General features: G+C 36.3%; 1 protein-coding gene across 1 annotated transcript in view; it reads left to right on the top strand.

Moving 5' to 3' along the window:
* Faf1 (Fas associated factor 1) overlaps positions 1-14142 on the top strand; it is a gene marked incomplete in the record, with an annotated part of 402697 nt that overhangs the window by 92321 nt on the left and 296234 nt on the right. Inside the window, 1 exon segment of the mRNA XM_029563227.1 lies at positions 7072-7163. Within this exon segment, the coding sequence (XP_029419087.1) occupies positions 7072-7163 (92 nt within the window).

Genomic DNA, 14142 nt, shown 5'->3' with positions numbered 1-14142 from the left:
TAGCTTTAGGTAAAACATTACAAAATTTTAAAAGAAAAACCTAAAATAATTGAGGGCCTGGAGAGATGGCTCAGTGGTTAAGAGTACTGACTGCTCTTGCAGAGGACCTGGGTTCGATTTCCAGCATCCACATGGTGGCTATGAACTGTTCTTAATTCTGGTTCCTGGGGAATCTGAAGCCTTCTTCTGACCTCCGTGGCATTGCATAGCATGGGTACGCTCACATGCATGCAGGCAATACACTCATACACATAAAATAAAAATAATAAAATAAATAATTGAACTGTATTCAAGTGACTAAATTCCAATCTCAATGAAAATTCAAGAATATCTGTAGGAATACAAAAACATCCAGCATCCAAAAAGCAAAATTCAGCATTAGGCATCCAATAAAAAAGTACCAGGCATACAAAAATGTAGGAAAACAGCCCATAATGAGGAGTGGAATCATCCAATCAAAATTAGCTCAGAACCGGCATAGATTAAAGGATAACAGTATTAATAATAATATTGGAGCATTTGTTATCATTGTATTATCTGTGCCTAAAAAGTGAAAAGAAAGATTTAAAATAGTCATCGGAAATGTAAACATGATCCAAATTGAACATCGGGAGACAAAGACTGAAAATGACAAGCATATCTTGTGTGCAATCAGATATTGCAGAAAAAATGGTGAACTTAAAGACATCTTAATAGAAACCACTTTTGAAAATGGACACTTTCTTACAAAGTTAAAAACACAGTGTTACCACACTTAAAAGGCAGAGGCAAGTGGATCTCACTCTTTGAGATCAAGGCCAGCCTGGTCTCCATAGCAAGTTCCAGGTCAGCTGGAGGGAGACCCTGTCTCAAAAAAACAAAGAATGAAAAACAAACAAAAAACTACAATGACCATTACTCTCTCAGGTACTTACCATAGAGAATTGGAAGATATTTTACCAAAGATACATATAGCATTGTTCATAACAACTTTATTTGTAATAGCCCAAACAAGAAACAACCTCAGATATACATAAGCTGTCTAACAAAATCTTTTTTTTGTCTACTCAATGGAATTCTGCTTTGTGGAAAATAATTTATTTTGTACGAAGGAAGTCAGATAAAAAGAGAACATTCTGAAATTACATTTATGTAAAAATTTTAAAACATCAAAGTATACCACAGTCATAGAAATCAAATCAGGGGTTTCCTGAGGAGAAAGTTGGGGTAGTGTGGAGGAATTACCAAGAGCACAAGGGAACTTTTGGGGATGATGGGTAAATTTATGACTGTGATGGTTTCATTATTGGGTAAATTTCTCAAAATTTATCAGAATACTGATTTTAAGTGTGTACAGTTTGCTTTATGCTCACCATAGCACAATAAAGCTATTAATAAATTAAGTACAGAAGAAAACACTAGGTATAAGAGCAGAACTTAATCAGAAAATGGATAGTTTATTATTTTTGTTTTATGTGTGAGTGTATGGCCTCATACAGGTGCACCTCTGTCATGCAGTGCTCTCAGAGGTCAGAAGAGGATGTTGAATCCCCTGGAATTGGTTGCAGACGATTGTTAGCCACCACGTGGGTGTTGGGAATTGAACCCGAGTCCTCTGTAAAAGCAGTCAGTGCTCTTAACCACTGAGTCACCTCTCTGGCCCCAGTAATTTTCTTCCTAGTATGAACAAGAACATTAGAGAAAGCAGAAATTATTCATGATGGGAAGGAAAGAGATGCCTGTAGATACAACATACAAAGATATGTTTATCTGTATGTGTATATAATATACATATACATAAAACATATTAGTATAATAAATGAAAAATAATTTGTCCTTTCAGTAGATGAAGGAAAATGCATTTGACAATATTTAACATCCATTTCATGTTAAGGGAAAAAACTACTAAACTGACAGCAACATAGAAATAGGGACTTTTTAAAAGAAAGTGATAAAGGACCCCACCTAAGAACATATAACTACTAGTATAATACTTTTCAGAGAAAGATAAATACTTCCATCCTAACGTGAAGAGCACTTGTAATACTGCTTATCACTTTACAGAAAACATGCAAGTAGCCAGTGTGCTGGATAGCTTTAGTGTCAACTTGACACACCTGGGTTGAGGGAGCCTCAGTTGGGGAATTGCCTCTATTGGAGTGGCCTGTGGCCATGTTTGAGGGGCATCTTCTTGATGAGTGATGTGGGAGGGCCCAGCCCACTGTGGGTGGTGCCACTCCTGGGCAGATGGGCCTGTGTTGCATAAGAAAGAAGGCTGAGCAGGGCCCAGGGAGCAAGTCAATAAGCAGCATTCCTCCATGGCCTGTGCTTCAGCTTCTGCTTCCAGGATCCTGCCCTGAGTTCCTACCTTGGGCTCCCTGATGTACTGCGACCTGGGAGATGTAAGCTGAATAAACCCTTTCCTCCCCAAGTTGGTAGTGGTCAGAGAGTTTTGTCACAGCAATGGAGAAACAGACTAAGAGAGCCAGTAAGCACACAGAAAGATGTTCAGGGGCATTAGTTATTAAACATCAAGAAATACAAGTAGAAACTACTTAATGCATACTGGAATGGCTAAAATGAAAAAAAGACCTTAAAAGTTTCAAATGTGGGAGATAGGGAATAACTGGAACTTGGTGGACTATAAAGTCTGCAAACATTTTGAAAAGTACTGGCAGTTTTTTATAAAGTTAAACATACAATCTAGCAATCTCTTCTTAGGTATTTTCACTGAAGAGTATTAGCACATGTTTCTCTGAAAGGATTTAGACATATGTGGGAGACAGGCTACCTAATGTTCATGGAAGCTTTTTTGTTTAATAGGGAAATATAAACATTCCAAATGATCATTAACTTGTGGTGGATGAACAAACACAACTATATTCATGTGTATTGGTTACTTGTGGCTTAAATGCACTCGTTATTTCAGAGTTTATAAAGTAGGTCAGGAATCCAGGCATGAATAATATCTAATGATCTGTAGTCAAGGCTCCATTAAGGAATGATTCACTTTTGAGGTCATTTGCAGCAGCTGGCAGAATTTGTTTTCCATGTAATAGGGAGGCCACAGAACAAGACAGGAAGCCTCAGCCTTTAGTAATTTAATTCACACATGATATCCCCTTACCTTTATTTTATTAGTTAGAAACAAATATTTAGGGACAACCTATGCTCAAGAGAGGAATCATTGGAAGTGATTCCTGCCATACCATATACTGGATAGTTCTCAGCAATAAAAAGAATCTATTTATTGGTGTATATACATCAACATGGATGGACAAACATAAAAGAGAACAGGAAAATTGATATTTAGGATGAGAAGGTGAATCAGTGGCTGGAGTGGGAACAGACTTTTGTATGAGCAAAAGGGTATGAGCAAACTGTGGTACGGGAAATGTTCATGTTGATTATAAAGAGATTACAACAGGGTATGTGTTTGCCAGAGTTTACAAGTGAATTTTGAATTTTAAATATGTCATAATCCAAATTGAGATTAATTTTAAAATAAGATTTGTAACTGATGCATGAAAACATACAAAACATAACCATTAATAGTGTACCATGTGATATTAATGGGGGTACTCTATGATACTTTATTAGTGTATACAATTGCATGATGTTTAAATCAGCTTAAGCTTACGTATTTAATCAAACATTTATCATTTCTTTCTGCTGATAACTTTCAGATTCTTTTTTCTAGCTTTTTGAGATATATAATACATTATTGTTAAATATAGTTACCTACCGTGCATTAAAATTTCTTCCTCCGGGGCTAGAGAGATGATGCAGTGGTAAGAGCACTGAATGCTCTTGCAGAGGACCTGAGTTCGATTCCCAGCACCTTCATAGTGGCTAACAACAGTCTGTAATTCCACTTCCAAGGAATTTGAAATCCTCTTGTGACCTCCACAGGCATTGTAAGACACAGGTGCACTGACATACATGCACTCATACATATAAAATAAAAAAGAAATATTAAAAACTTTTCCCCTCCTATCTGTAACAACTAGTACCTATTGATGAAACTTTTCTCACCCCTCCCTACCATATACCCTTCCCAGCTCCTGTTAACTGCCACTATACTCTTAATTTCTTTGAGGTAAACTGTTTTAGATTCCACATAGAAGTGAGATCATGTCATACTTGTCTTTCTGTGTTTGACTTATTTCACTTAACATAAATGATCTCCAGCTATCTTGTAGAAAGATCTTTGGAGTTAGGTAGACTCAGAGAAGAACTCTACCTGAAACTTAGCTACATTGCAGCACTTTGCTGCTGTACATTGTTTTGGATATCCTAAAACCAAACTGTTGTTTATTGAGAACCTGCAAGGGGCAGATAAAGTGCTAGATACCTATGTGCATATTACCTTATTAATTGTGCTAATGATACAGCTCAAAATAACCAAGCTTTTTTTTTTTTTTTTTAAGTTCCCTACTGTGGATTGGGCACTTCACAAAATATTTTCCATGCAATTTAATGCAGAAACTCAATGAATGTTTGGTACCACAGAAGGAAAAAGTGACACTTACGAGTTTGATTCCCTAGAACCCACATAAAGATGAAAATAGAGAACTCCATGAGGTTGTCTTCTGACCTATGCATTGTTCTGTAGCAATGCTTCCTTCGTTCACCCCAACATACCGTTTAACAACTTATGATTTAAAAACAGCAACAAAAGAACATTGTATAGACACAGTGAAATACTAAGTGTAAAGGAATGAGATCCTGTCAATTGGGGCTAAGTGGATGAAAATGCACATTTTGTTAGGTGCAATACAGAAAGACAAAGATCACATATTCTCATGGAAGTTAACAAAGTTAATCTTATAGAGACAGGGAGCAGAATAATGAGAATTCTAATAGAATTGTTAGTGTCTAAGGATAGCAAGGAAGGGGAGATAAATTTTATTTTCTATTTCCCTGTGCCTGTGGAACAAAAGGGTTTAGTTTTAGTTTTGGCCTTTCTTAGATTTTCAGCACAGAATAATGGATCTTTCATTTTTTTCCACTTTTCTATTAAGAACTTCTTTTAAGTTAGGACGCCTGAATATTTTCAAGAATGTAAGAAAGAGGTGTCTAGTGGAGGTATATTTTAAGAGGAAAGCCCTGGGAAGATTTTCAGATGCATATGCCTAGTTCTAGGCAAGTATAGCTATAGAAATAGAAACTTTGGACATGAACAGAAAGACCAGGTGTGTGTGTGTGTGTGTGTGTGTGTGTGTGTGTATTTTTTTGAATAATAAAAATAGCTTACTTTGCTACCATTTCCATAACCAAAATGTTTGCCAGCAGTGACATTTCTAAAAGCCAAGGTTGATTTGTGCTTCTGCAAATGCAAATTGAACCAGATTTTTTTTTTTTTTTGGATGACTAGTCACTGTCTAAAATGCTCAACTAGGACTTAAAATTTTTAAATTACATTTTTTTTTGGTTGGGGAGTGTGTACATATATGGTTGTGAGCATGCCACAGCATATGTACAGGTTTCAGAAGACAATTTTCAGGAGTTATTACTTGCCTTTCACCATGTGGATCTCAGAAATCAAATTCAAGTCATCTTGCTTGGCATGGCAAGCACCTTTACCTGTTGAGCCATCTCACAAACCCAAACTTTTCTGTAAGAAAGTTAAAAAAAGAGAAAAGTCTCTGTGTCCACCAATGATTCTGTTGTGTTGCTGACAAGCAGTTGTGCTTCTGTAGAACTAGTGGAGTGTAAGGTTCTTTCCCTTCTTTTGCTCTCTCAGCATTGTTTTGCTTTCCCAGTTGCAATACACTCTTTTGCAGTACTTTTTTGATTCATTTACTTAAAAAAAGTTGAGTTATGTTTTGTTCTAAAATCATAGACTAGAAACAACTGATTATAAACAGGTATAAGAAAAATTTGTACCACTCTGAATGATTAGCTTAAAATTATAGTGCCAGAAGCCAGATGACAAATTTGTATGTAGAGTTGATTCCTGAAAAAAGAATTTATGACTGAATGGGAAAATTGTACTTCCTTGGTATTTCTCATTAGTATTTTGTGCTTTTTAAATTTTAATCCCATTTTATTTTTACCTTTCAGTCTTTTCTTATCACTGAAAGGAGTACCCTTACTTGCTTTGATTTGGCTGTCCTGTGTAGCACAGCTATGTCTCAGACTGGGTTTAAGTTTCATCTATCTTATAGAGCTGCCTTTGGCCATTTGATTTAACACAACTTCCCCTCTCTTCTTTCTGGAGTCATGTCACTTCTCAGCACATTTTAAATGGTCCTTTAGATCATATATATTGCCTTTAATTTTTCAGTTATTTTAAATTATGCCATTTTGTTTCATCCTCATACCTTGTGGGTAGATTAGATAAAGGTACTGTTACCCTCCATTTTATAGAGGCAGAAATAAGAACAGGTAAGTTACTATATTTTCTCCAAGGAAAATTTTAACCCAGATTTTTGTTGCAACATGTACTTTCCTTTACCATGGTAGCTTAAGTTTTATACTTTATGTGCTACTCCTACCATATGCTGAGCACACGGTATTATTAGTTGATTTACTTTTTGTTAAAATCCTTGGTCATGGATAGCTATTTCTTTTTAGAAAGCCATGCTTTTACATGTAAACTACATAATCAGCTGTTTAATAGATTGTGGAATATTTTTTTAATTTTAATTTTTGACTTATTTTTATGTATATGAGTATTTTGCCTGCATACATGTAAGTGCAATGTGTGTACAATGCCTATGGAGGTCAGAAGAGGGTATCGGATCCCCTGGAACTGGAATTGCAGATAGTTGTTAGCTAACCATGTGGGTTTTGGGAATCTAACCCGGGATCCATGAGATATGCTCTTAACTTCTGAACCATCTCTCCAGCTCCAAATCATGGAATATTTTTTATCATCAATTTTGACGTCTGAGTTCTTAAAAGGGGAAGCATGTTGCTTGATCAAGGAGATTTGAAATTTGTAATACAGAATTTTAAAACAATCATTCTTCTGTCAAATGTCATTGACTATACATTGTATACCAGATATTAATGTTAGTGCTGATGTAGTCAGTTGTTGACTGTGTTTCCTTGTTAGTAATGTTTTGTCTCTTCTTATTTGTACAGGAGAGATTAAACAGATTTTAGAAAATGAGCTTCAGATACCTGGGCCTAAAATGCAGTTAAAAGGCTGGAAGACTGGAGATGTGGAAGACAGTGTGAGTTTCTTAACTGACTAGAAATAAAAGAAAATGAAGTTATACAATTGAGTGATGCCTAAAAATATTTTTGGTTTTTCTTTGTTTGCTTGCATGCTTGTTTGTTTTATCAGACAGGGTCTCTTATAGCTTAGGCTAATCTTGAACTCTGCCTAGCTCGTTTGCCTTGAACTCCTGATCATGCTTTTGCCCCTTTAAACACTGGCATTTTAGGTGTAATCATGCCTCCTTCCCAGAATGGTTTTAATTAATTTTATGTCAGAAATAAATTTGGTAATAGTAACTTTAATTTAATCTCTGTGTAAAGGTTTTCAAGTTAATGTGTTTTTATACCAAACCAATAATGATTTTAAATGAGTTAGGTATGCAAATAGAAAACACTATATGTCATTTTTTTCTTCTTTTTCTAAGTAGTTTTTAGGAGGTTGACACCCTTTTTGAGAGCATTTACCTTTTTCTCAAACCTCTTAGGGTATCAGTGAGTGCTCTGGGATAATAATTTACTGACCAATAACTTACTGGCCTGAAGGAAGTCATACACAGTATACATTTATGACAAGTATTGCATATGGAGCAAAGATAATAGGAAACTTTTAAAACTTGGAAAATTTAAATGGTAAGAATATTTCTTCATTTCCTTGGTTAGTGGCAGGTGCATGGAATGACCTAATATTTTAAGAATTTACAGAAGGTACTGCAGTTTTAAGTAATAGTGGCTACTGTTTTGGACCCTGCATACCCAGCCTCAGGTATAAAGTGCTTCACATTTTCTCTTTTCTTAAGAGAGACTAGGAATGGAAGGAAAGAAATGAGTTAGTTCTAAAGTTCTGTATGTTTAAGGTAGAAATAATTATTGAATCTTCCTACACTATTACTATCTATATTTCTACAGCCAGGCATAAATAAAGTCTTCAACTTTTGATTCAGTACCGTATTTTGAGAATGGCTTGTGGTAGATAATGTGCTTATAAATCATATGTATATATGAGTATCAAATATGATATACGGAGATATTTCATTGAGTCATTTACTAGATTTCAGGTAGGCAAGAACTTTTAAGTTTTAAAAATAATTAGTGATATGCTATATTAGGTGTCAGCAAACTTTTCTGTACAGTCAGGTAATAAATATTTGGGAGAGCAACCCTAGACAGTGTGAAGGAGCAAGCTTAACTCTTTTTCCAGTGTAATTTTATTTATGGACACAAAATTTGAATTTTATGAAATATTGTATGTCATGAAGTATTCTTTTGATCATTCTCCCAATCATTTAAAAATACAAAAACTATTTTAAACTAACAGATCATACAAAAACAGGTAACAGGCTAGATTTGTCTCCAGTTCTTAGTTTACTGATGACTGGTGTTGTGTGGTTCTCACGTTGAAACCTAGGGCCTTGCACATGCTAGGCAAGCAATCTGCTACTGAGCCTGGTTCTTCAGATACAGGGATTTAAATGGTACTGATAAGCGGCTGAAGAGATGACTCATTGGTTAAGAGCACTGGGAGCTCTTGCAAAGGACCCAAGTGAGTTCCAGATCCACACGGTGGCTAACACTTGTTCTAATTTCAGTTTCAAGGAATCCGATGCCCTCTTCTGACCTTTTCGGGCACTGCATGACACAGGTGCACTTTGGTACAAGCAATACATCCATACACATAAAATTAAAGAAAAAAATTTTTAAAAAGGTACTGATGAGTACCTTTTATATAAGAAATAAAACACCCAAACAAAATAATTAAGCAGGATCTCCCTATAACCCCAGCTGGCCTGGCACTCACTATGTAGACCAGGCTGTCCTTGATCTCACATAGATCTGCCTACCTCCCGAGTGCTGGGACTAAATATGTGTGTCACCACGCCCAGCTGAATTTTTAAAGCTATTTTAAAAAATATTTGTTATTTTTATTTTATGTGTATAAGTGTATTGCCTAGATGTAATGCCCACAGAGGTCAGAAGAGGGTAAAGAGGGCATTACATCTAGGCAATACACTTATACACATAAAATAAAAATAACAAATATTTTTATTTTATGTGTATAAGTGTATTGCCTAGATGTAATGCCCACAGAGGTCAGAAGAGGGTAAAGAGGGCGTTGGATCCCCTGGAACTGGAGTTATGGATGGTTAGCCACCATGTGGGTATTGGGAATTGAACCCAGGTTCCCTACAAGAGCAGCTTGTGCTCTTAACCTTCAGCCCTTAAGCTATTTTTTTTTGAAAGGCCTGTGGTTATGAAATAGTCGTGCATCTCATTTCAGTAAAGAGAAAGGTGATCATTTTGAAAATGTTCTTTAAGCTATGTACTTGAACATAGCTTTGGTTACACAAGATACTTTCAGTTAATTATTTATAAGTAACTTTACATACTCTGTTTGGAATTTCTCCTATTGCCATGACACTTATTTTCTCATTGCTTCCAGATTTATATTTCCATCGCATACGCCTATGAATTCACAAACCAAAAATGACCACTAACTCTCGTATTTGCTTATGTTATTTTCCTTTTCCCTTCTCCCTCCTCGCCGCCACCCCACAAAAATCCACTTTTTTTTCTTTTTCTTTTCTTTTCTTTCTTTCTTTTTTTTTTTTTTAATCTTTTTGAGATCAAGTTTCCTTGTAGCCCCAGTTGGCCTGGAACTCGCTATGTAGGCCACACTGGACTTGGTCTCTCAGAGCTCTGCCTACCTCTACCTTCCAAATGTAGGTGTTAAAGGTGTGTGCCACCATGCCCGGCTCCCTTCTTGGTGTTTTGAGACAAGGTCTCATGTAGCTCTAGTTGGCTTCAAACTCATTATATAGCCAAAGCTGGCTTCAAACTTTTGATCTTTCTACCTCCTTCTGTTCTGTACAGTCCAGATAATGATTTAGGCTAGCTGTATTTTTGGTTTTGAATGAGCAAATTTATTTTTATAGCAAGGGAAAATGAAAAAATAAATAGAAAATGATAGATGATAGATAGATAAATAGATAGATAGATAACAAAACTTCATCAAATTGGGTACTCAAAATATCCAGCAAAAGTTAGCTGAGGAAGCCCTTTAAGGCAGCCAAATAGAATCTCCCCTCAGGTGAGGCTTCCAAGTGAAAAAACAATAGCAAGTGATAGAACATCATCAAATTGGATGCTCACAATGCCCAACAAAAACTGACTAGTGAAGTTGAGACAGCCAGCTGGACTTCCCAATATAGCCTTCTCTCCCCAGCTGGACTTCCGAATATAGCCTTCTCTCCCCAGCTGAGCTTCCATGGATGAACTCCACTTTTCTTTCCCACTGCAGGCACTTTTATATCATGGGGTAAATGATAGTAACCTCTGCTCGAAATGGTTTACTTTCTAGCTGTTCTCAAGGGCACAGTGTTTTTATTCTTGGGCTGTTTTAGTGTTCCCTTCCCCACCTATCACAGTGTTAGCAGGATAGCCCATCCCTAGACCTTGGAAGACTATTTGAGACAAATGTGCTTGCTTTTGAAATAAAGGGGAGTCGGGTAACCCTGCTTCCAAAGCCAACTTCTCAATGAGCTCAAACAACACATGATAATTTTCCAATATAATGTAGACTACAACTTCCTACTTGCATATCTTACTGGCATCTCAAACAGATGTCCTTTAAATGGAAGTTTTGCGTTTTCTCTCCTATGCCATTTTTCTACCAGTTTGCCTCCAATATATGGCAGTCCTATGTAGCCACTGCTAAATCCAAAAATATCATCATCAATTTTTTTTTCCCACTTCTCACAGCACCTTATCCTTTGGTAAGTCTTTCAGAGTCTATCTCTAAAATACATCTCAACCAAAGTTACTTTGCAGTATTTTATTTTTTTATTTTATTTTAATTTAATTTTGTTTATTTTATTATTTATTTAATTATTTATTTTATCTTATCACAACTGCTTAATCTAAGCTATTAGCATTTCTGGTCTGGACTAACACTATTGTTGTCCAAGGGTTTTTTTAGTTGTTCATATTGTTTTTTAAAATGAGTTCTTCTAGTTCATTCTCTGCACTAGAATGATCATTTAAAAACATAAAGGGAATTATTTTGCTCTCTTGTTAAAATGCAGCTTTTACCCTTCCCTCACCCCTATAATACCTTTTGTGCTTTTCTTACCCTCACCTCCTATCTTGTAGCTTGCTAAAAAATCTTCTTTATTGCATCAAGCTCTTTACATAATCACTAGGCAGGTGCTGTTCAACTGCCTGGTATCATTATTTCTTGGAAACCTTTACATAATTGGCTCTTTTTCATCTTTTGAGTTTTAACTTTGCATTACTTCTATAACAGACTATCTAGTTTTGCTCTTATCCCATAATTTTCCATCATAGTATTATTATTAGAGGGAACATACCTGTTTCTATCACCATTGTACATAGAATGTTTGATATAAATAGTATCAAATAAATGTTTGTGAATGAATAAATGACCTAAAGAAAGGGTCTCTTTTATTTAATTATGCCATTTGTTTTTTGACTGAGAAGATTTAGTGGAAAATCTTTGGGGAGTACACTAATGATTTGATCAGTGTTAAGATTAAGTATTTATCTCTAGTCCACAAAATAAAGTAATAAAAGGTAAAGAGGGTAAAGATAACTTTCCTATGTATGTATGCATGCACTTTGTTTGCATGCTAATTCTTTAGAGATAACACATCAATTTCAAAAGAATGTTATATAGTTAACATAAAATTTCATACTTTAGTGTTTCTTGGTAGGTTGTAAAGTTACAGGTAATTTTATACTGTGGTATTTGCTTTTCAAACTGAGGGTTATAAACCATTCGTTGGTAATTTGAGTGGATTATAATCAGCTGGAAGAAGAGATAGAAGAATTGGAATACAATAAAAATGTCATTCTAATGTAAATAATTAGGGTATTTATTTTTATTTAAGACTGTGCACTTAGTAAGATGGGCCCTCTCATGGAGCAGTTAAAAGTTCTTCCTGTGGCCTGCTTGGGTAAGACTACTTTTCTCCAGGTGTCTTTTTCTCTATCTGCAGAATTAAGGAATCCTTACAGAAGGATTCCTTAAGCACTTCTTGCTTTGTAACACTTGCCATTATTATTTGCTTTGATTCTCCCAAGACTGACTTCTTTACATTAAAAAAAAAAAATTAACCTGCTTTTGCCAATCACAGTAAGGAACTTGAGATTCCAAGGCCATTCCTTACTCAGATCTTTATAGACTCTGTACATCTGTTACCTATCTTATTTTTCTTAAACATTTTTGCCGTGCTTTGTGGAACTAATCTGTCATTAGCAAAATTGTTTTTATTGTCAAACTCTTTGCTGTACACTCCCTTTTCCATTTTCCTTAGTGAGAGCCATCTTCTCTAAGACATTATATGCCCTTATTTTTACTTCTAGATCTTAATCTATCCTTCCTCTCTAGAATTTTTTTCAGCTTTGAATTTATATCAAATGGTTATATCACCTACTTACTAAAGTTACTGTCCCTCATTTCCCAGTGATTGTTAGCCTCTGTCTTATAGTTACTCTTGTTTTCTTATTAGTTTAATTTTTAAATTCCATCAAGACTTAGAAAAATTTTAATTTTATTTTATGGGTATGAGTGTGTTGCCTGCGTGTGTGAAAGTACACTCATCTCTTGGAATACCTGTGAAGGTCAGAAGAGGGTGTTGAATCCCCTGGAACTGCAGTTTAGGGATGGTTGTTAGCTGTCATGTGGGTGTTGGGAACTGAACCCTGGTCCTCTGCAAGAGCAGCCAGTACTCTTAACCACTGAGCCATCTCTTCAGCCAAGACTTAGATTTAAAAAAAATTCTCTTTTATGTGTATGACTGTTACGCCTGCATATGTGTTGTGCAGTGCCTATGGAGGACAGAAGAGGGCGTCAGATCCCCTGGAACTGGAGTTCCGGATGATTGTTAGCCACGATGTGGGTGCTGGGAACTGAGCCCAGGTCCTCTGCAAGACCAGCCAGTGCTCTAACCACTGAACATCTCTCCAGCCCCCCCCCATTTAGAGTTTTTTTAAGGCTTATTTTTTTACTTAATGTGTATGTGTGTGTATGCACATGTGTGTGTAGGGTGTCTGTAGAGGCCCAAAGAGGGCATTGGATACCCTGGAACTGGAGTTCCAGGTGGTTGTGAACTGTCCAACTTCTGTACTGGGAACAAAACTCTGATCCTCTAATACCTTTACCTCTTAGTTCTTTGAACATCTCCTTTATAAAAATTCTTTCTTTAAATTGTCTTTCTTTGCTTTTTGGTTTTTTTTTTCCCCTTTTCCTTTATAAAAATCTTTCACTTCATTCTACTTCACACATATTTTCATGCCAACAACTTTCTTAATTTCAAGCCAATCCCCCTGCTTTTGGCTCACCATCTCTAACTTTTTAGCTCATTTCTTTTAATATTCTAGCCCCAACAATCTTCCAACTCATCTATACCTTCAATCCATTATTTCTGGCATCTTTTTAACTTATCAATGCACATTGATTGATTGTCTCTATGGGTGTGTGTGTGTGTGTGGTGTACATGTCTGTGTGTGAGCATAGGTGCACCTGCCATGATGCACTTACGGAGGTCAGAGGACAACTTGTAGGAGTTAATTGTATTTTCCTATGTGGGTTCATGGGCTTGAACTCAGGTCGGGTTTGGTACCAAACACTGCCACCAATAAGCTGCCTCAGTAGCCCTGTTTCTGCCATCTTTTCACAATTATTACCTCTTTCATGTCCTCCCTTCTTACAGTAGCACTGGAATCCATGGTCAGGCATCATTATCACTTTTGTATATATAGCTGTAAAATTGGTTCATGGTCCTTTCTTGACAGAAATCCTTACCTCATTCAGTCCAATCCCTCCCTCCTTCCCTCCCTCCCTCCCTCCCTGTCTCTGTCTCTGTCTCTGTCTCTCTGTCTCTTTTGAGACTGGGTCTCACTGTGTAGCCCTAGCTGCCCTGGAACTCTATGTAGATCAGGTTGGCTTCAAACTCAGCAAATACCTGCCTTGCCTTT

This window comes from Nannospalax galili, unplaced genomic scaffold (assembly GCF_000622305.1).
Source record: "Nannospalax galili isolate Female #2095 unplaced genomic scaffold, S.galili_v1.0 scaffold655, whole genome shotgun sequence".
Taxonomy (NCBI): Eukaryota; Metazoa; Chordata; class Mammalia; order Rodentia; family Spalacidae; genus Nannospalax; species Nannospalax galili.
This window is presented reverse-complemented; position numbering and strand designations above follow the sequence as displayed.